Source organism: Schistocerca americana, chromosome 4 (assembly GCF_021461395.2).
Source record: "Schistocerca americana isolate TAMUIC-IGC-003095 chromosome 4, iqSchAmer2.1, whole genome shotgun sequence".
NCBI lineage: Eukaryota > Metazoa > Arthropoda > Insecta > Orthoptera > Acrididae > Schistocerca > Schistocerca americana.
Genome location: NC_060122.1, coordinates 800,945,512 through 800,966,448, shown reverse-complemented (window position 1 = coordinate 800,966,448; position 20,937 = coordinate 800,945,512). Strand labels below are relative to the sequence as shown.

The 20,937-nt window shown below is 38.7% G+C and overlaps 1 protein-coding gene across 1 annotated transcript in view; it reads right to left on the bottom strand.

Moving 5' to 3' along the window:
* Positions 1 to 8,086: 8,086 nt before the first annotated feature.
* LOC124612425 overlaps positions 8,087 to 20,937 on the bottom strand; it is a 570,719-nt gene continuing 557,868 nt past the window's right edge. The window contains exons 6-17 of the mRNA XM_047140631.1: positions 17,621 to 18,025; positions 14,510 to 14,769; positions 13,875 to 14,018; positions 13,723 to 13,798; positions 13,392 to 13,565; positions 13,201 to 13,290; positions 12,229 to 12,450; positions 11,355 to 11,498; positions 11,050 to 11,263; positions 10,829 to 10,945; positions 9,766 to 9,975; positions 8,087 to 9,493 (exon numbers count right to left, since the gene is read on the bottom strand). Coding sequence (XP_046996587.1) covers positions 9,252 to 9,493; positions 9,766 to 9,975; positions 10,829 to 10,945; positions 11,050 to 11,263; positions 11,355 to 11,498; positions 12,229 to 12,450; positions 13,201 to 13,290; positions 13,392 to 13,565; positions 13,723 to 13,798; positions 13,875 to 14,018; positions 14,510 to 14,769; positions 17,621 to 18,025 — 2,298 coding nt within the window. The 3' untranslated portion in view covers positions 8,087 to 9,251. The remainder of the gene's footprint in view (positions 9,494 to 9,765; positions 9,976 to 10,828; positions 10,946 to 11,049; positions 11,264 to 11,354; positions 11,499 to 12,228; positions 12,451 to 13,200; positions 13,291 to 13,391; positions 13,566 to 13,722; positions 13,799 to 13,874; positions 14,019 to 14,509; positions 14,770 to 17,620; positions 18,026 to 20,937) is intronic.

Sequence of the window (20,937 nt, the reverse complement as noted above, 5' to 3'; positions counted from 1 at the left end):
TATAGCAGTTTGATGTTAGCACTAGACTCATTATTTGGAGAATCACAGAACCTTGGTGTTGCAAGATTTCAGTATTTCACAAGGCAGTGGAGCAGTTACCATCACTACAAATAACAGTAAATTAAAATCAGTTCATAAAAACAAACTTGGATTTTCCCGTGTCGCAAAATATCTTGCTGAGCACAAAAATAATGCCCAATTGTCAATGATTGCACTTCATTTAAAAAACCACTCAAAAAATCTGTCATTAATAGCACAAGTCGCAGAATATTGTCCAATCTGATCACCCAAATGTTACTCAGTTATGAAAACCATTTCCAGTATGAAATGATGGGGAGGGGTTTGTGGAGAGTGCAAGGGGTCTAATAACAGCACATTTTATACTCTGTGTTTAAAAGTCTGCTTGCATTCGTCTGAGTCAACTGCCCCTCCAGTCCCCCCCCCCCCCCCCCCCTTTTTATCCGAAATCTATATACATTCTTGTAAAACTGCAATGCTCAACAAAAGTTTGGAAAACTATTGTAAAATTTAGTCTACGATACTACAGATCTCCTAGACCGAGGCACTTCATGCGTTATCCGGTTAGAGCCGATATACTGGAAGGCGTTTACTACTAGCATGCTTTGTGACCATTTCCTAGTCATGTAAGCATACCACTGCCACAACAGCACACCACAAACAGTCTAGAATCAATAACAACTTCACTCAGTTGTATTCAGCATTGCAGTACTTGCCACATAGAGGCAACAACAGTTTGACAGAATCACGATAGTGGCTTTACTTTCAGCGGGTTGTACACAGCAAGATGCTGCTCATTGGTTACATGTCACTCATAGTGTGTCTAAGGTTTGGAGAAAGTAGAGAGAGATGGGAAATGTGAATGACTGACCACACAGTGGTCATCCTTGTATGATATCATCAATGCAGGGTCACTTCCTCCAGGTGCCCAACAGAGTTGCCAGAAACGACTTCTCCCGGGCAACAGGCATTTGTATCTCAGACCAAACGGACCATAGAAGACTGCATCAGTATGATCTTCACTCCAGGACACCAATGAGAAATTTTACATTGAATCAATGGAATCTACGCAATTGAAGGACTTAGGCTCTTGCACATCAACATTGGGCCATTGGAGAATGAACTAATGTCATGTTTGCTGACATGACCAGGATTGGTTTGCAGCCTGTCACTAGAGGTGTTGGGGTTTTGAGAAGTGGACACTAAGAATGCAAATACATTCAGGAAGTCCATCCGTTTTCCAGTGGAAGTGTAACGTTCGGGGCAGCAATAATGACGGGACGGCAGACCCCTCCAATTCCCATCTATGGTAGTTTGACTGGTACCTCCAACAGGTCCTACAAAGGACTGTTAATGCCCTGTAGATGCAACATCGATGACAGCTTCATCCGAGTTGAGAACAATGCAAGAATGCACCATACTGTAGAAGTGTCTCGGTATCTTCAAAGATGCAACATCAACAAAATTCTTTGGCCAGGACAGGCCCCAGACATGATTGCGATTGAGCATGCATGGGACTTGTTGAAGGTGGCCATTACACAGCATCTAAATCCGCCTGACAATCTTCAGGACTTCTCCAAAGTTGTCATTGGGATGTGGGACCTCATACTCCAACATAAACTGGACAGTCTCATCCAGACCTTGCCTCACAGAGTAGAAATACTCATCCCTGTGAGGGGAGGACATAAACATCATCATGAGATAAAGGTTTCCACTGGTTTTGAGATATATACTTAGAAGAGAGAGCCTGCTCTTGTTTTCAGAAGGAATTATGTTTATTTTGTTAATAAGTTATTGTACAAACCTCAATGATTGTACTATAAGAAGTCATTGTAAACTGTACGATATTCAAAACTGTTGTTGAGACATGTATTATAACTGAAGCCAGAAGTACAATTAAATCTTAAAATATGCAAGTGTTTGTGCACTATCAAATGTTTTTCCAAATTTTCCAGCAACTGGAGTAGCTCTGCATCGAGACACTGAGCTAGCTATCTCTGGATTCAGAAGGTAAGGAGGTTTTTAAATCTGTCCACCAGCAACCTTGAAAATGGTTTTCTGTTGTTTCCCATTTTCAATTTTGACAAATGCCAGAGTTGGTCCCTCACTACAGATCACAGCCAATTCCTTTCAAATGCCTTTCTTTAATGGCAGAGTCCAATCCCGTTAAAGATGCTGCCTCTCTGCTTAAATGAAAAGACCTGTGTCAAAGGCAAGCTGAAAATCTCTTCAGAGACTCCTGGCACTACAAGCCAAATTTACATCATATTTATATTAGAAATTGGCTAGCAATCACCATTTTGTACTATAAAGGGTGAGTCACTAACTATTGCCACCAAGAATGACTTCGAAAGCATGATAGAAGCTGAAAAGTTTTGGGACAAAAGTTGCATGGGACAACGGGGGCCATAATATGACGTCGGTTTTTTGTTGCTAGGTGGGGTCGCTTCAGAGATATGAAGGTCAACTCTGTTTTTTTTAATGGAATGCTATAGTTTGGTACTTATTTTCTGATAGCGGCTATCAAGACGAATCCAATGATGTGTAACAATAAGGTCTTTGAAGGTCAACAAAGGTCACAAAGGCGGCATGAGCGTCCATTTACAGAAGGTGTTCGAAGTGATGACCATTGGTAGCATTGCAGTGCTGCAATCTTATCATCATGGATTGAGTAATATTCCTGATCACTTCGGCACTTATAGAAGCACATGTTCTGACAATTCTCTCTCGTATATTGTGCAAATAGTAAATATTCACCAAATATGGCATACCCATCTAACATGCCATTGACATGTAAATGATTATTTGATGGGTTCACATTAGAACACTAATAGGAATGGTAAGACTAATATGATTGAATCAAGCAAATGTGAATGATGTATTCCTTCAAAGAACAAGTCGATATGCTTGTCATTTATGAAGAATGCCAATGGAATTCAGTGAGAGCTAGAGACCTGTATCCTCAACATACTCACCTTACATGTCATACATCTAAATGTGTATGATAAATTGAGAACAACTGGATCTCTAAGTTACTAATAAGGAAACGGAAATTGGTACTCTTGCCACTGTGGTTCGAGATCCTTGTGTCAGTTCGCATCAGATCACAAGGGAATCTGGCATGAGCCAGAGTAGTGTTGTTTGTGTTCTGCATCACCATAAATATCATCCTTACCATATCAGTCTCCACCACGAATTAACTGGTACAGATTGTATGCACAGCATTGAATTCTGCTGACAGGCTCAACTTCAGATTCAGAGGGATGACACATTTATTAATTTGATTTTATTTACTGACAAGGCTATATTCACGAACCATGGAAGTGGTAATTTGCGTAACGTGCATTTTTGAGCAACTGAAAATCCATGTTGGCTGTGGCAAGTTGCACACCAAAAACCGTGGTCGGTGAATGTATGGTGTGGGATTCTGGAGGACAGAATTATAGGCCCCTATTTCATTGAAGGAAATCTTAATGGCAGAAAGTACACCACATTCCTGCAAGAACCATTAGGTCAGTTACTGAACAAAGTACCTTTAGAAACAAGGAACAGAATGTAATATCAACACGACGTGTGTCCGGCACATTTTTTGCTGATGGCTAGAAATGAGTTACAGAGACAATTCCCAAATAATTGGATTGGATGTGGAGGAGATGTGTCATGGCCAGCTCTTTTGCCAGACTTGACACCTCTGGATTGTTTTCTTGTGGGGATTCGCACGAGACATTGTTTATAAAGACGTTCCAGCTACACCTGAAGATATGCGAGTGAGAACTGTCAGAGCATGTGTTTCAATAACTGCCAATGTGATAAGAAATACCACTCAATCCATGATTAGAAGATTGCAGCACTGCAATGCTACCAATGGTCATCACTTCAAACACCTTCTGTAAATGGACATTCATGCTGCCTTTGTGACCTTCAAAGACCTCACTGTTACACATCATTGGATTTGTCTCAATAGCTGCTAGCAGAAAATAAGTACCAAACTATAGCACCCCTTTTAAAAAAAAGGACGTTCACCTTTATAACTCTGAAGCGACCCCACCTAGCAACAAAAAGCAAATGTCATATTATGGCCCCCATTGTCCCATGCAACCTTTGTCCCACAAACTTTCCAGCTACTATCATACTTTCATAGTTATTGATTGGTGGCAATACTTTGTGACTAACTCTGTGTACGGTTGAGAATATATACATTATTTTATTAAGAAGAAGATTTTTTTTGCTTATAGACCAAACACTATTTGTATGAAGCCCTCCCAAAAGCAATTTATGTACATAAAATTGAGAAAAATAGTTTTTTTCAAAATAAAATGAAAAAGCATGAGCCTCTTCAAGGTCCCCTTTAACAAATCAGATCACCTCTGACAAAGTCTGGCTACATCCTTGCAGAGGCACCAAAAGAAGAGGTGAAATGCAGATAAGAGAAGGTGTGAAACTTCATCTCCTTATATACCCATAGCAGTGTTTTGCAGAATTGTGGTGAAATTTAGTGCCAATTTGACACGAGTAATGCTCCATACATCTCTCACAAACTTCTGAGCTCTTCCCTTTTTTTTCGCAAGTGTCAACACCTTGCTTTTTGACGTGTCATCGAGTCTGAGGGTGCCACGCTTTTGCGCCATTACAGAAGGATGTAGCACCTTGAGCCAAATTCTCCTTTGCAATAGGAGACAATTAAGGCATTTCAAAAAAGTGATCCTTTGTGCTCTGCAGTGTACTAAATTTTCCGAGTTTGCACTGACTATTACCTACTTCAAGTATTTTGAAGAAGTAGGTGGAATTGCCATTGCATTCCCACTGGCACCTAGGCTGATAAATCTCTGCATGGAACATACTGAAATGGTAGCACTTGCAACCACCTGCCAAAAACCTAAGCACTGCTTTCCACTATGTTGACGATACATTTGTGGTGCGCAGACATGCTGGACAGGTTCTGAGTAAGTTCTCAACAGCATCCATCAAAAGTTTCCATTTGTTATGGAAAAAGGAGAATGGAACCTATCTTCCTTCCTTGTATATACTACTAAAGAAGGCAAGTAAGACCCCCACAGACCAGTGGATGAATGCTACAAGCTACCACTGCTGAGCACAGAGGCAGACAGTAGTAACTACCGAAGTACATAGGGCTCATCACGTCACAGGTCACCTGTGACAAAGAAAGCTTCTCAGATGAGCTACAATACCTGAAGGAAGAGTTCTGTAAAACATGGGTATAGTCAGGCACAGATTAGAAGGGTATTCATGAAAAGAGAGGATGCAGCAAACTGGAAAGAGGGGGAAGGAGGCAAGAAACTCACTTTCCTTCCTTACCTGGTCCACTCTCAGCCAAGATTTCAAGGCTGCTTGGAAAATTTAACATAAAATCCATCTTCTGACCATCACTTAAGACCTGTAAGTTCTTTGCCTCTCCAAAAGATCCCACCAAAACTGAACACATCAGGGATATATAGTGTTCCTTATGAATGTGGCTGCCAATAAATGTGAAGACACAGTAGTGTCTAAAGCAGCAACAATGATACACCGAATTATTTATATTATCTGAAACATTAACTTTCCACATAATATGCCAACATATGACACTGTAGCAATATCCATCCACATGTACTGAAACTGTTGAATGTAGTTAATTTATATATTATTTTTTGCTTGGTCTAAATTCCACATAGCACACTTAGGAGGTTGCTAGTACCTATATAGTGGATGAACCAGAATTCCACTTACGAACTTTCAGAGGTTGCTTTATACCACCTTCAGAATATTTTGGTATGAGGGACCCATGGTCTCTGGTGGCTCATTGCAGAGTAACAATGTAATTATGATTTTAGTTAGTTATCCACTTTTTCTGAAAAATACCTTACAACTGTGGCAGTGGAAAGGTCTGAAAAATGTAATACAGAGGGATGAAGGACGGGTGGGGGAGAGGGGGGGGGGGGGGGGGGGAAGAGTTGCTAAATCTACAATCCAGACAGACCAGCAGAGATAGATGTAGATATAATAAGATAATTAGTGGTAGTGGTTACCAAGCTGTCTAAGGAAAAAAAAATTCTTGCCCTAAATCTAGTGGTAATTTGTTGAAGACGTATGTACCAGATCACAGAATCCCACTCTTAATTCCATGCAATAAAGCCACTCCTACATCAAAAGTACTTTGTGTGTCATTATGTCACAGTATCAGAAACTGATTATTATTTCAAAGATTTTTAATTAAGGAGCAAACATCCGGGATGTGAGGAACAAGTCTAACATCTTCGAAGAGGCCTCTACAGTAAGCAGCAAGCTTATTTTACACAATTTTTTTACTACTTTCTTTAGCAGAATAAATAGTCTATTTACTTTAGCTGCACTGTTCCAGAAGGGACTCTTAATACAAGAAAAGACAGCAGGAAGTGGAAGAAGCAATATACAACATTAGCAAGCACGTCAGTCTTCAGCTCAGCTCAACGTAACTGAAGCAATGAAATTTCTTCAGAGCAGAATCACATGAACTTTGTAAAACTTAAGAAAATTTTAACATTATATATAGTAAGTGGAATCCTTTACTTTTTCACACAAGCTATTTCTTATTATACCACTATCACATCAAAGGAAAATCTCTTACTGAAGTGGTCTTTCTGTTAGTGAAATGAAAACTAAATGAGAGGCCGGAAGAGAAGGCATTGAAATCACTCCTTGAAAACTGCTTGGCTCACATACTGCTAGAGTATTTGCTTCTTAATTGTCACAATCAGTAAACGTGACACGAAACTTGAAAAATTTCCAATTTACTGATTACAAACACTATTTTTATTTTCAGAACTAGTAAAACCCTTCCCCCAACAGGCATTAACCACATAGCAGCAGCAGCAGCAGCAACAGCAGCAGCAGATGAAGGGAACAAAAAGTGCTGTCTTCAGGACTAGATCCTTTATGGCTTCCACAGAATATTTTGGTGTCAACGGACACTGGTCAGATTCACAAAGGGCAGGGCATTTAGAGATGGTCAGGATCTGCAGCTGCAGCACAAACATTAAGCTGTTAGTGTGGTCAAGAGAGCTTTGGCAGCCACAAACTTATGGAACTAATTTGAATAGAACTACAAAGTTTGCATTTAACAACAAACAACATTTACTTTTTGTTTTGAAACAGTAAACATTTTATAACACAAAAAGAAGTACGTTTTTTTCAATGCTCTGCTTTATAGTTTTTGTCATGATCCATTTGGACTGGCTGATAACTGGTGAGTGCAGCTTACACAAGTTCACTTATGTATTCAACAGCTAGTTCACATTAATATTCAAATTTTACGCACTTTAAAGTAGAGAACAGTGATTCACACATGTAACTGGGCACAAACTGAATCAAGTCTCTTGTCCCACAATTTTTTTAGTTGTGTTTCTTCTGCAACTTCTCCCAAACTCAATAGTTTAACCCCTCCCAAACTCAATAGTTGAACCCCATCTCAATACTCTCGGTTTCTTCTTCTTGTAGTTCCAGTACCTCTAAATACAAAGCTGCTAAATGCTATATAATAGATGGTGAAACAAGACAGCCTTTCCCACAAAACCAGCAGCACGTGGTTCTTTTGATTTGTCAGTATATTTGTTGTCTGTAGGAATAGTGTAAAACCTGCCTTAAATTCTGCAGTATTTGTGTGTAGAGTTTCACTGTAGGCTGATACTAGTGATTATAGATACCTGTAGCCATATATCAGAAATCTGAGCAATTGGTATTCTCTGTGCATAAGCTGAAGAAACAAACATACTTTCTAGGATTGTGTCATACGCACTGTATGCAATCATAATGTGCAGCCTGTACAACTATTTTCACAGAAAATGTTGTTCAGGCAAACAAACTAACACTCAACAACACTTTTTTCAGCCTTTACAACATCGCACTAATGAGATTTTACCAAATTATCTTACCCATCTGAGGATTCTGCATTATGCCATTTTTCAGAATTCAGTTTCACATACGTGGAAGAATGTATTTCATTTGAAAACACTTCACACTACTGGATTAGTCCTATAATAGTAATCAGCAATAACATAATTAAGTTATTAGTAACTGAAAACTAGGAGACACCGCTATAAATACAAACTTTTATTACATTAATTTACAAAGACTCTTTACTTATTTTTTCCTGTCTGACAGCAGTCAATACAGTACATAATGGCTTGCTCATTGTTCAACAGCATAGTCATCTCATAAAAATAAACTTCATAAATTTTCTAAATTTTAAAAGCTGCCAAATCAAATTAATTATCACATTTCTAATTGGTGAACATAATTTATAGTACTGAAAAATCATTCTGCTTTTCATGTAAACTGCACATTCAACACAGTAAAACAGTTGTTAGCAGTCATTATGACTGCAGACTGGACTCAATCCAACTGCAGGCACTAAATACACTGAATAAAAGTGTCTGGAATTACTCATGTAGGAAATGTTGAATTATCAAAAATATATTATGTATGTATATTTTTACTGTTAGTATTATACTTGAGCTTAAGTTTAACTATTCAAAGTTATATTTATTCTTCAAAATATATTTAAGGCAACTGGATACAGATTTAAAGACTTTTCATACCCATATTAAATGAATCAGTTTTGGACCTTTTAACTGCCTAAAATTACATCAACATAAATTTTATGTTGGGAAATTGTGCTAATGAATAAAAATTTCATTTAATGCCATAAGGTCATAAAAAAATTTGACAAGCTTTATATGGGGGAGGTTGGGGGGGGGGGGGGGGGAAGAGAGAGAGAGAGAGAGAGAGAGAGAGAGAGAGAGAGAGAGAGAGAGAGAGAGAGAGAGAGAGAGAGGCAAATATGCATCATGTTTAAAAATAGATTGAATTTGCAGCTTTTTTTTCCTTTAAAAATGTCAGCACTGTACAAAAAGCACAGTTTAGCAAAGTTTATTAATAAATACTGTGTTCAAGGAAGTCCTGTACACATTTTCCATTTGTGTATTTACAGTAGTTTTAATACTAATATAAGTACATCATTACATTCTGATATTAGAAAATTAAACATCTGCAATGTATGAATTGTACACAAGTTATTTCACTTTTACAGTGAATCTTAAATACACTGTTATAATGAAGCAGTCCTGCACTACATGAGTGTTTATGCACACGAGAACTAGGTGACAAGCACCAAAAACACACACACGCTCTTTTAAAAATGTTTTGAATAGTTTGAGGAAAGTCAATAAATGAAGTTATGTTTAGTATAGCACCTCATTTCAAAGTTTTACTGACATTTCATCAGGAACAACACCAGAGTCTGGTGATTGAAGTTCTGTTGTTTCTTGTCCCTTCACTTTAACACCTTCAAGACAGGTTTTAAGATCTTCTGTAGGTGATACTGGCGATAATGAAGAATCAAGTGAAACAGATGTAGCTGAACTGTTTGACCGTTCTACATGCCAGTGACTTGCATCTGCATCCTCCGAGCCCAATGACATATCTGCTATGATCCCACTCTCTGTAAAAAACAATAATTCATATGAAAAAACAGTTTGTGTAACACATAAGTTATAAACAATAACAATTCTTTGTGCTTTAGGAATTTTCTTAAAAACTAAGTCACTGAAGGGGGTAAATTGAATCATTTTCTTGTAGTACTTTACATGAAGCTACAGATCTACTCTCCGATTTAACCCTTTTAACCCTGTTTCTGATGTGACACACTCAACGTAACAAAATTGCTCCCTCTGACTACCAATAAATCAGCAAACATAATTATTTGACACTTACCAGTAGAACACTGGCTGTGCAGTGTTGTGGAGCGATGGTGAGCCCTTGGGCTGTCTACAGACTCAAAGCCCAGGTGCAGCGTCCCATGGCTGCTGTTACTGCCAGCAGATGATGATGAACTGCTCACTGAGATTATAGAATGTGGCCGCTTGTTATTGCGCGAGAGCTCTCCTGGTGCCACCGTGATAGAGTTGCGGAATCGCGGGGCAGCTATGTAGGTAACAGAAAACAATATTCAAGTTATTTGTTCCAGTAAACAGTTTATAATAGCAGACAAAGACTTGAGGCAATATTCCAATATGAAAAGCCAATTAATACCTTATTGCTATTTAACGATATTTTTTGATGGTGTACTGAAAAAGTTCATTAATAATTCTGCTTTACTTTGTTCTTAAAGCAGTTTTATCAAAATATATTGTTCTGTGTATGTTTCTCACAAAATAGTTGTGTTCTGGATGGAAAATAAATCTCTGTTTTTTAAAGATACTGTTCCAGCTGCTACAAATATCAATGAATAAGTTATAGAAGAAACCTCTTTCTCAAGCATATGTACACAAAACATTACGTATGTCAGGGGTACCCAACCTGCAGCTCAAAGCAAGTATTATATGATCAATAAAAAACCTGTCTACTAAATGATTTTTTTTTTTATCTGCTGAAATTTTTGAATTCTTGTCATTTTGCAGTTCTCTACCAACACCGTACAGATGCAAATTTGGATTAACTAAATTTTTTGACAAAGCTATTGGCCTTTTAATGATGAAACTAGCAGTCTGCAACATTCTCAATCTTTCCTTAGCTGGTCTTTATCTAACCATTATGGTCTGTCACTGGTACTATGGGTAAAATATGCAGTTTTTAAGTTCTTCAATTTCTATAAAATATTACCAAATGAACATGAAATGTTCAAATTATTTTTCTTCCATATGTAATAATTGTGCCATATTATTGTCAAAGACTAAGCAGAATTATAATGATGTGTGTAAATTCTACCACAAGATTTAATTCCATATAAGTTTAATTTATCACACTGCAGAAGTAAATTTCAATGTCACACACTTACTTTTGCTCAACTGTGCAATGCTGATGGACCTGTCATTAATCTGATCTGCGCTTGGCCTGATGTCTAAACATGGTTTGTTTCCAATGCCCATGGAAGACATTTCAGCGAGGCGCATCTCTGTAAACAGATTTCTTATAATTATCTAATTATGAAACTGACATACTCATGCAAACTAAATTTAGAGAATTACAATTTCTACGGACTATCACAATTAAACACACCTCTATTTCTCAGCGCCTGTTTCCACAGAAGTTTTGATATTTCTTCAGTCCATGCTTGTTTAATTTCTTCAGACATGGACTGCAATGTAAAGGTGTCATTTGGTTTTCGTTTCCTAAACCATATTTCAAACTTGGTTGGGCTATCTCCAATCTTAGCCGTTAGTCCAATATCTGTCATTTTAATGCTATTCTTGTAGATATACAAGTCCAAATTCTGCAATAAAAAATTGTCATTAATATTAAGAAGAGAAGCAGTTTAAAACAAATTAAGGAATGCAATTCAAAATAATTACGTAGATAAATACCTTCCTGTCAGGAAACCGCCTTGCTTTACTAAAGAGGATAAGTTCTTCAAACAGAAAGACATGTCGAAGGCACTTCTTTCCTTTTCCCTGCCAAACTAGGAATTCATTTTGACGTAGTAATCTTCCTTGTTCTTTCACATTCACCTGAAACAAACGCATAATTAAAAAGCTGCAGCTTACATTAAAGAAATGAAATATATCTAAAGCTAGTTTTTACTTCATTATTTATTGTGAGTCCAAGACTAATAATGTGTCAAATATGTTTTCAAGTATTAAAAAGTTAAGCTCTCCAATTTTCCACCACATATGAACTTTATGTTGTGGCCTTTTTTATGTTCGGAAATTTCAGATTGCGAATCTGAAGTTCTGGGGTAATTCCCCTGTCATTCTTTGGATTCCCCCTCCCCAACTTATCACTTCACTCAACTCTGGCAGTCATTTGTACATGCCCAAAACTTCAGGTTGCACTACGGTTTGGAATCTTAATCAAACTGCAATTCCATGTATCTTGCAGTTTCCATGTGAGTTTAAAGGTTGGGGGAAGGGAAGGGCGTAGCACCTCTATTCTGACCATTGCCAGTAAAAGACTGTGGTGGTGAAATCAACCTTCAGGTTTAAATGGCTCAATTTATTGTAGCATCTTCTCCAATACTTACAACATTCATTGGTGTCACTATTATACATACATTTATAAATAGTATTTACATAGAAAAAATTAATTTCTTTACAGCTGACAACATCTAGAATTTTACTGCTGTCATAATAAATATAACTGTTAGTATAATGTTCTCTAAATAACAAGCAGTATGAAAGTACTGACAGATATTTATAGGTATTTGTATCACAAGATTTGCCTAGAATTTACAATACTTACATCACAATCTCTAAGAGAGTCCATAGCCAGAAGATCATTGCCGTGACGTAGCTGGAAACGAACCATCTGTTCAGCTGCGCGGATATCAGCAATCTCACTCTCTTTGTCAGGATATGCTTTCATTAGCTGCTGTAGCAGTAGAGCATACTTTCCCATTCGCTGTACTGGTTTAAGTAGATAGCTAGCCAAATCCATTTTATCACCTAGCTCAAGCTGCTTACCCTGAAATCAACCACAAAAATTTTATGTTAGATCTAGTTAAAAAAAATCCACAAGACAAATGTCATTTTATGCAAGGCAGAATTCCTTCTCTTCTTGCATTAACATTTTTACTTTTCATGGTAGAGGTGATTTTCACTCTCCATATCAATCACATAGAACCTGCACAAGCTATATTAAGCTGTAGTCTAGAAACTGTTGTGATAAATAAAACAATGTAAATAATGCGTAAAATAAGGGAAAGGCAACCACTCATCTACAGCAGATCAATGCCTAGAACACAGTGAACTGTAACAGCATTCACACTAGCTTTCAAATATCAGCTCTTTTTCCAGCAGTAGTCTTGCTGCGGCCACAGAAGTATGTAATTTTGCTTGAAAGTTAGTGTGAATGTTGTTTTCTGTTGTGTGTTACTGTGCTCCACATATCAATTCACTATAGGTGAGTAGTTGCCTTTCACTTCTTTCTTTATAGATTTTCATCACTGTTATAAAAGTAAATAATTTAGGAGTACAGGTAACAAGTCTTAATAATTTAGGAGTGATGGAAACAACAACTCTTATCTTTACTCCTAAATCATTCACATTCCAACATAACTAGCTGCTTAATTTGAACAAATAAGGTTACATGAATTAATTAAGACTGATGCACAGTTACAACACATTATAGGTTTAATAAGCAAGTTCCTCTTCAAAAAATCAAAATTAATCTTAGAATGTTTACCCTACATCTGAGAATAAAATATATTTTTACCTTAAAGAAGGAAGTTCCATATTCCGACATAAGAGAATCTGACTTTGGTTTGTTTTTGTTATACAGTGCATACAGGTAAAATTTCTTCTCCTGAAATGAGTACACAAAATTTCATTAAACAACATCACTGGCAAAAATCAGAGCTTACACACAAAACAATTAAACACAACCCTAAATTTGTAGCAACTTACATGTCGAAGGAAACTCTGCCCTACAAGTAACGGGCTGTTTTCACAGCGCTCCAGTTCTTGCAGAAAGTATTGGCTATGAAATTCAAATATCTTTTCTATATTGCCAAAAATAACATTTCTCTGTCCTCTTAGTGCTTGTGGAATATCTTCTCTTAGAAGTTCTGGAATGTAGTTCTGTAATATTTTTACAAATGTTGTTAAAGCATGTTCAACATCACAATACTCTCACATATATGCAAGTTTCAAGGATTATACTTCATAAAACACATTCACTCAGTGTCATAAAAACAGGATAATTCTTCCTGTTCTGTTAGAAATTTGACTGTATTACCTGAATAACGTACTCCAAAGATTTAACGTAATCTCGTTCAGTCTGTATCATCTCCCTCATTATTAACAACAATGTTCTGGAAAATAAAAGTTACGTTAATTTATTTTGATATTAAGCTGTCAAAGAAGAGAAGTAACATGAAAGGTACTTACTTCTGTGTCTTCAGCTCCTTAGCTGAGTCCGCCTGGATGTTTAAATTAGATGTGTGACAATGCAGGTGACTGTTCACAGGGACTGGTGGCATTGGTTTACTGCCACTTCCACTAGAATTATCATGCTCTTCCAAGTCCTCCCCACTATAGAAAAAAAAAAACACATAGAATGAAAAACAAACAAATACATGATGGACAGGGGGGAGGGGGAGGGGGAGAGGGGGAGGGGGAGAGGGAGACCTTCCTTACAACTAAGCTCTTGCATGAAAATCAGTTTCTAACAAAACAGGCTTTTCAGGTACTTGTGGAGTTGTGGACAAATATTGCAATTTCTGGGTTTTTAGTTTTTTCGCTGATATTTTTTTTACACATGCCATAAAACTGCATAAGTGAAGAGTGACAAACTGCATTTTAGTCTGTGTATCATGCTAAACTTATACACCCCCTTTAATGGCTGGGTGAAGGAAGGAGGCATACCTCCTTTGTGCCTATCAAAGTAATGACAGTGTAACATTTTGAATGATAACTACTTTATTTTAAACAACTTGAAAATTGACTCATGCTATGCTCTTTATTATTAATTGGTTGTTCACATTTTATAATCCCAAATTTTCTCAACTGCAGAAGTTACTTACTTCTTTGGGCAGCCATCACTGCCATCTGTTGTGCTGCCGCCACCCGAGTAGCCACATTTATCATCTCCACCGGTACAGGAGACACCCTCGTCTTCAAAACTCTCCACAGGGTACTGCCAGGTACAGGCTCGCCTCAGCGGCCTTTTCCCCACAAACTGCTGGGGATGGTCAGTCTGCTGGTGGTCACAGCGGGTACATTCGTCTTCCGCTATGGTGGCAGACACACTGCTTTCTTCATCTTTGTTACCATCCTCGGAACCCTGTTTGTGAGTGAATGAATGGACATATATTATCACAGCCGAGAGTTTTCAGTGCTCCATAATATGGTTTACAATTTTAATGGTTTAAGTGCAATGTATGACCAGTTCTTTGATCATTTTGTAACAGATGTCAGCTTCACATATTTTTATGATTATGCGCAAATAGCTGAAAAACTGTACTTTAAAGTAGGCCCCAACACCCTTGCTGTTTCTGATAAACAGAATATAGTGAGCAATCTCTGACTTCCATTAACTGTCCAAGATATAGTTAATAATTCAAGGATTAATGCTACAATTCCCAACTGAGTAAGGGATTTGCTGACACTTTAGATGACACTCAGCTACACAATTTTTTCTGCAATGAGAAACAGGTTTCTGATACTTAACACTTTGGTCAGAACACTGTTCAAAGGACTGCCCACAAATATATATCTCTAGCTGTGATTTTTGTAATGCATGAGCCACCTGTTGCTCAAAACGGGACAACGTATAGATATCTCACTATCTAGAATGAGATTTTCACTCTGCAGCGGAGTGTGCGCTGATGTGAAACTTCCTAGCAGATTAAAACTGTGTGCCCGACCGAGACTCGAACTCTCATTCTGGAAACATCCCCCAGGCTGTGGCTAAGCCATGTCTCCGCAGTATCCTTTCTTTCAGGAGTGCTAGTTCTGCAAGGTTCGCAGGAGAGCTTCTGTAAAGTTTGGAAGGTAGGAGACGAGGTACTGGCAGAAGTAAAGCTGTGAGTACCGGGCGTGAGTCGTGCTTCGGTAGCTCAGTTGGTAGAGCACTTGCCCGCGAAAGGCAAAGGTCCCGAGTTCGAGTCTCGGTCGGGCACACAGTTTTAATCTGCTAGGAAGTTTTCATCTCACTATCTGTTTGTTGACATGTGCTGCCTTCTGTTACCAACTTCCAGAATCACTTTGAGATAAGTAGTAGCAAACATAAGAGCTTCCATCTCAACTTAACTGAGCCAATGTGTGATATTTTTGTCTTGAGGTTCGTATGTGAACTCTTAGTTTTTAAGCTTGCTGTAATTCTGATATAAAGTTGTCACGTTTTTTCACTGCAGAAAATTTTTGGGAACTGTTTACAAAGAATTCAGTGTTTCTGGATAAGAGAGAGAAATATCTGAGTGAGTCTGTACGTGGTTAGTCAGCTAAAATTTTTCATCACTAATGTTGTTACCGCACATATTGCTGCTGTAATTACAATTTAATTATGTTTTATTTGTCTTACTATCATTGTCTAGCTCATGAATCTTATGATGAAGCAGCATCCCACATGTATTTCCAAGATTCATTCAGAGAACACGAGAAATTAGAGGGAAATCAAGCAGGAAAGAAACAACCTGGCATTGCCCTGATTTTAACATACCTCTCCATGCCAAAATGCTTCAGACATTTCCATACAGAAGCCAGTTGCTGAGCTAAATTGCTCAAGAATTAACCTTGAACTTGTTTTTGTCATCATTATTGTAAAACTTTTAATCTATTGAAGAACTGAAACAAATGTGAAAAATAAACTCTGAAGCTTGGTCTCTTTTTTAGTGAGTACTATACCTGAAGATACATAAACACAAGTGCGTCCGTAACATTTTAAACAATGGCTTGCCTCAAAGTGTTAATAACTAACATTTGCATTCCAGAGCATTACATGTTTCATAAGTGAAAACAGAAATAAAAACAGCAAAAAAACTTTGGCCTGGAATATCACTGTCTGAAGTATAATTGTGTTCTTAGACAACCAGCAAAGATCTGAAACTGCCCTGGACAGCAGTCAGATACCAAGCTGACTGTCACCCTCCATACGACCAGGAACGATGGTCAGGGATGCCATTCATTTCACAGCAGGACCCCTTTGCTTGTCATCAGCAGCACCTCTACAGCACCTTACAGGACAGTGGTATGTCGACTATATTCTATGCCCTGTTTTGTTGCCCTCCGTGGTAATCCATCCTAGGCTTACATTTCAGTGAGATAATGCCCACCCACACATGGAGAGACCTTTTACTGGTTGTCTTTATGCTTGCCAAACCCTGCCTTGGCCAGTAAGGAGCTGTATCTATCTCCGACTGAGAATGTTTGAAGAATTATGGGCAAGGCCCTCCAACCAGCTTGGCAGTTTGACCATATAATGCACCAACTGGACAGAATTTGGCACAATATCAATTGATGCCAATCAATTGATGCCAAGTTAAACTGTTAGTTGCAAAGGGCCAGAGGTGGACCAATGCATTACTGACTTGCCCAATTTGTGAAGCTCTCCCTCTCTTTAATATATCATCTAATTTTTCCAAAATTGTAACCATTTGTTTGTCTTTACATCTACTGATTTCCTACCCATTCTGGTCATGGTGCATCCTTTTTTTAGTGCATTTGTTCACTGTGATCATTATCACTAATCCATAATTTGTCCTGTCTGGGTATATTGGGCTTTGTTAGCAGAATAATGGGCTTTACCACATCTACAAATGTCCACAAATAGCTGATAGGAAAACACTAAATAGTTCAACATATTTTCACTTATCAATTTCCTGCAGCTCAGTCCTGTCTAGCAACTGTTGGACTATTCAGAATAGTGCACAAACTCTGAAAGAGCCTCCCCTATATTCCCTTCGATAGATGTAGGTAGCACTGCAGACAGCAGAGCTCCAAGAACTTCAACTTACTGTATCATCTTCATCTCGTGAAAGTGTCAGGAATGTTGCAAATGAGTTACTCTGTACACTAGCAGGTGGTGATAAGAACACGACTAGGCAAGCTCAGATTCTCAGACATTAGATCACTAGATTTGGGCTGGGAAAACTTTCCCAGCTTGCAAAATAACTTGACACTTTAAAGGCTCTTACCTCCCGCTCCTCTTCACGGATGCCATTGAGGCGGCTGCCAGAGGCACTTGCGCCACTCGTGCTGCTGTTGCCACTGCCGGTGCCACTGGCAGCAGACGAGGCGTAATCTGGAGGCGGTGGTGTGGGGTCACAGCAGGAGCAGGCTCGGCCCTCTGCGTGGTGGCTGCATTTGTAGATGTACGGGAAAGCACCCAGCGAGCGGCGCCGTCCCGAGCTGCAAGGTGTCGTGCTGCTGGCGGAAGTGCCGGTGGTGGCGACTGCAGCTGTCACCAGCTGATCCAGCCCCAGCAGCAGGGCCTCGTCGCTGTCTGCATCCTCTGCCCCTAGATCGCGACGCATGCGCACCAGCCGCGTCTGCTGCTCACGGATCAGCTCCATTGTCTCTTGACACCGCGCCTGTGCCACCTGCACCACACGATTCACATGCCATAAGCAACTTTCTACAGAGGTATATTACAGTAAGTCCGTTGGGGGTGGGGGAGGGGGGATCACTAAAAGAGTAATAATTTGGAGAAACAAAAACTGATATCATCATCTGATGAAGCAAATCTAAGGGCAGGCCGTGGGGCAGAACTGACATATTGGTATACACATGACTGTTTTCCAAGAAGAAAGCTTACATTGCTAACAAATGCCAGTGACAGGTCAGACACCCAGAAGTTTTAGTGAAGCATTACAATTGCAAACCAATGGCACATTTACTGTTATAAATTTTAACAAATGGAATAAGAACTCAACATCAACTAACATGTAGCTCTGCTGCAGTAACCAGGAGGGTAATACACCAAGCAATATACACAGAAATCATTAAGATATGTTAAGTTGGTGAGTAAGCATGTAATGTTTACTGGTCACAACACATGCAAACATTTGCAGTGGACGTTTCGTCGCCTACAAATCAATTGAGTTAGTTCACATACATGAATCATTCCAGGACATTTAGTAGAGATGGGAAAGGGGGGGGGGTATTATTTAGTAAGAAGAAACAAAATTCATCAAATATTTGTGATAATTATGCCTTCACATAAGGTATATGTGCGGGCATGTCGTCTTTTGGTGGACACACAGACATCGATATGCTCCCAAGTGAAATAACTAAAAGGTCTATACATAGTGTCATCCTTGTTACTAATTAACACCCTTATACCTGTGCAATGAGAGATTATTTCATTGTAGAAAACAATGCCTGATCACACGTGGCTCATCTTATGGACAAATAACAAACAGCATATGATTCTATGCATAAGAAGGATTTGACCTGAATCCCCCAGAGCATGTTTGGAATGTTCTCTTTGAGAGCATATTCAATAGAAGATAGCCAAAACTTTGCAATGAACTGATACATACAGGGGTTGCACAAATACATGGAAACGCCAAAAACACAAGACGTTACTGTGCCCAATACAGTGTGGAAAACTGCTGGAGTTCATAACAGATTCCAGTCTTGGAATGAATAAATACAGGTCCTGTATTGTTTTCAATGGAATCTGCAAAACAGTGGCAAGTTCAGGTAACTTGATGGAGGTGGAAAGAGGGGCCACTAACCCTCCTGTCCACAGTGGACCACAAAGACTCAATAATATTGACATCTAGTGACTATGGTGGTCAAGAGTGCATACAAAAAAATCATCCTCTCACAGAACCACTCCTGGACGATGCAAGCTGTATGAACAGGGGGCCTGTTGCCTCTGAATGCAGCATCACAATGGGAACAAACACTGTACCATTGGGCTGGAGCTGATCAGCCAAAATCGTCACTTAAATCCTGGCAGTGATGCAACCTCACAGAGTACCGATGAGCTCATAGGATTCTACAATATGGCTACCCAAATCCTCACTGAACAGCCAACTATCTTCAATCTTGGGGCATAAACTCTGCCTGACGTTAAAAGTGTAAAAGTAGACTCATCTTACCAAATGACTTATGGCTACCACATCAGATTTTCCTGTTGCTGGCAGCTGAACCACTGACGAGTGGTTTTGAAATTCCAACTTTCCCTGCAATTCCCTGCTTATGGAGCTCCCTTTGTGTTACTTCGGTGCTCACAGCATTCACAAATACATGTCAGTTCTGTCCCATGGCCTGCCCTTAGGTTTGCTTCATCAGATGATGGTATCAGTTTTTGTTTTTCCAAATTATTACTGTTTTAGTGACCCCCCCCCCCCCCCACTTTTGTTTGCTTTGTGAATTAGAAGCTCGTGTTTCTCTGTTCTCTCTGTACACAGTATAAATCTTCTATATGGTGTCTGTGTCTCATGAAATGCTGAACACTTCTGCTGCCTTGATTACAGAAGCACCCACTATTATGAGCATGAACAGTTTGTCCACGTGTGAATGTCCTGAGCTCTGACATAATGCAGAAGTCTGTTCTGACCATGACTAACATTTGCACTGTACTGAGATGTCATCTGTGGTCAAATACAACAGCCCAACCTGCAGTATTCGTTTCTCATGGTGTTCCCTTATTTTTGTCCAACTGCTGTATCATCACTAAGAGCACCATACATTCCCGTGTGTGTTTTACTTCTCAGTATTGACACTATGGTATTACTTCTGCTATATATTAAACTTACATGGAGTAAAACAAATTTTGAGTTGCAATTTTGTGTGTTTTCCTTGCAACCTCCACACTGACTGGAGTGCTTAATGCTTGCAAAATTTAAGAATTATCAATGGTTTTCTTAATTTTCGGAAATTAGTGCATAACAATACTGGAACCAATACTACGCCCTGGGGTATTCTTTCTGGTGTTCATTACTTTTGAGATATCCCTTTTACACTTGGAATACCAACAACAGCAGCAGCAGAAGAAGGTGAAAGACTCCTGCATAAATTTTTCTCAGCTATGTACGTTTCAGATGAGGCTTCTGGAATTTTGTCGAAAAGTTAAAATTAGTTACAGCTTACCTGACAAGGATTCAGAAAATTACAAGTTAAATTACAATCATTTATCCCTTAAAGCAGTTCCTGTCAATTACCTCATTTTCTAGCGTCGAGGATTGACAGCACTTTTACAAATGTAGCTCATTTTTAAGAAAGCCACAAACTGGTGAACTACAAAGACCAATGCCAATCTTTGACATGGGGACATGTAAATGGTAAGCAATCAGTTGCAAATCAACACGCACACAGCGTGACAGAAGCAAAAGTTCTTTCAAAGAAAGTATCTTCCGATAAATTTTTCTAATGCACAAAAATTGACTGAATTTGATAGCTGACTAACAGTTAAGTAGCACCAAATTTATGGAAAGAAGTTATTAGTAAAATAACTGTTATAATTTACGGTCGGTACGTAGCTTACTGATGACGCTGTATT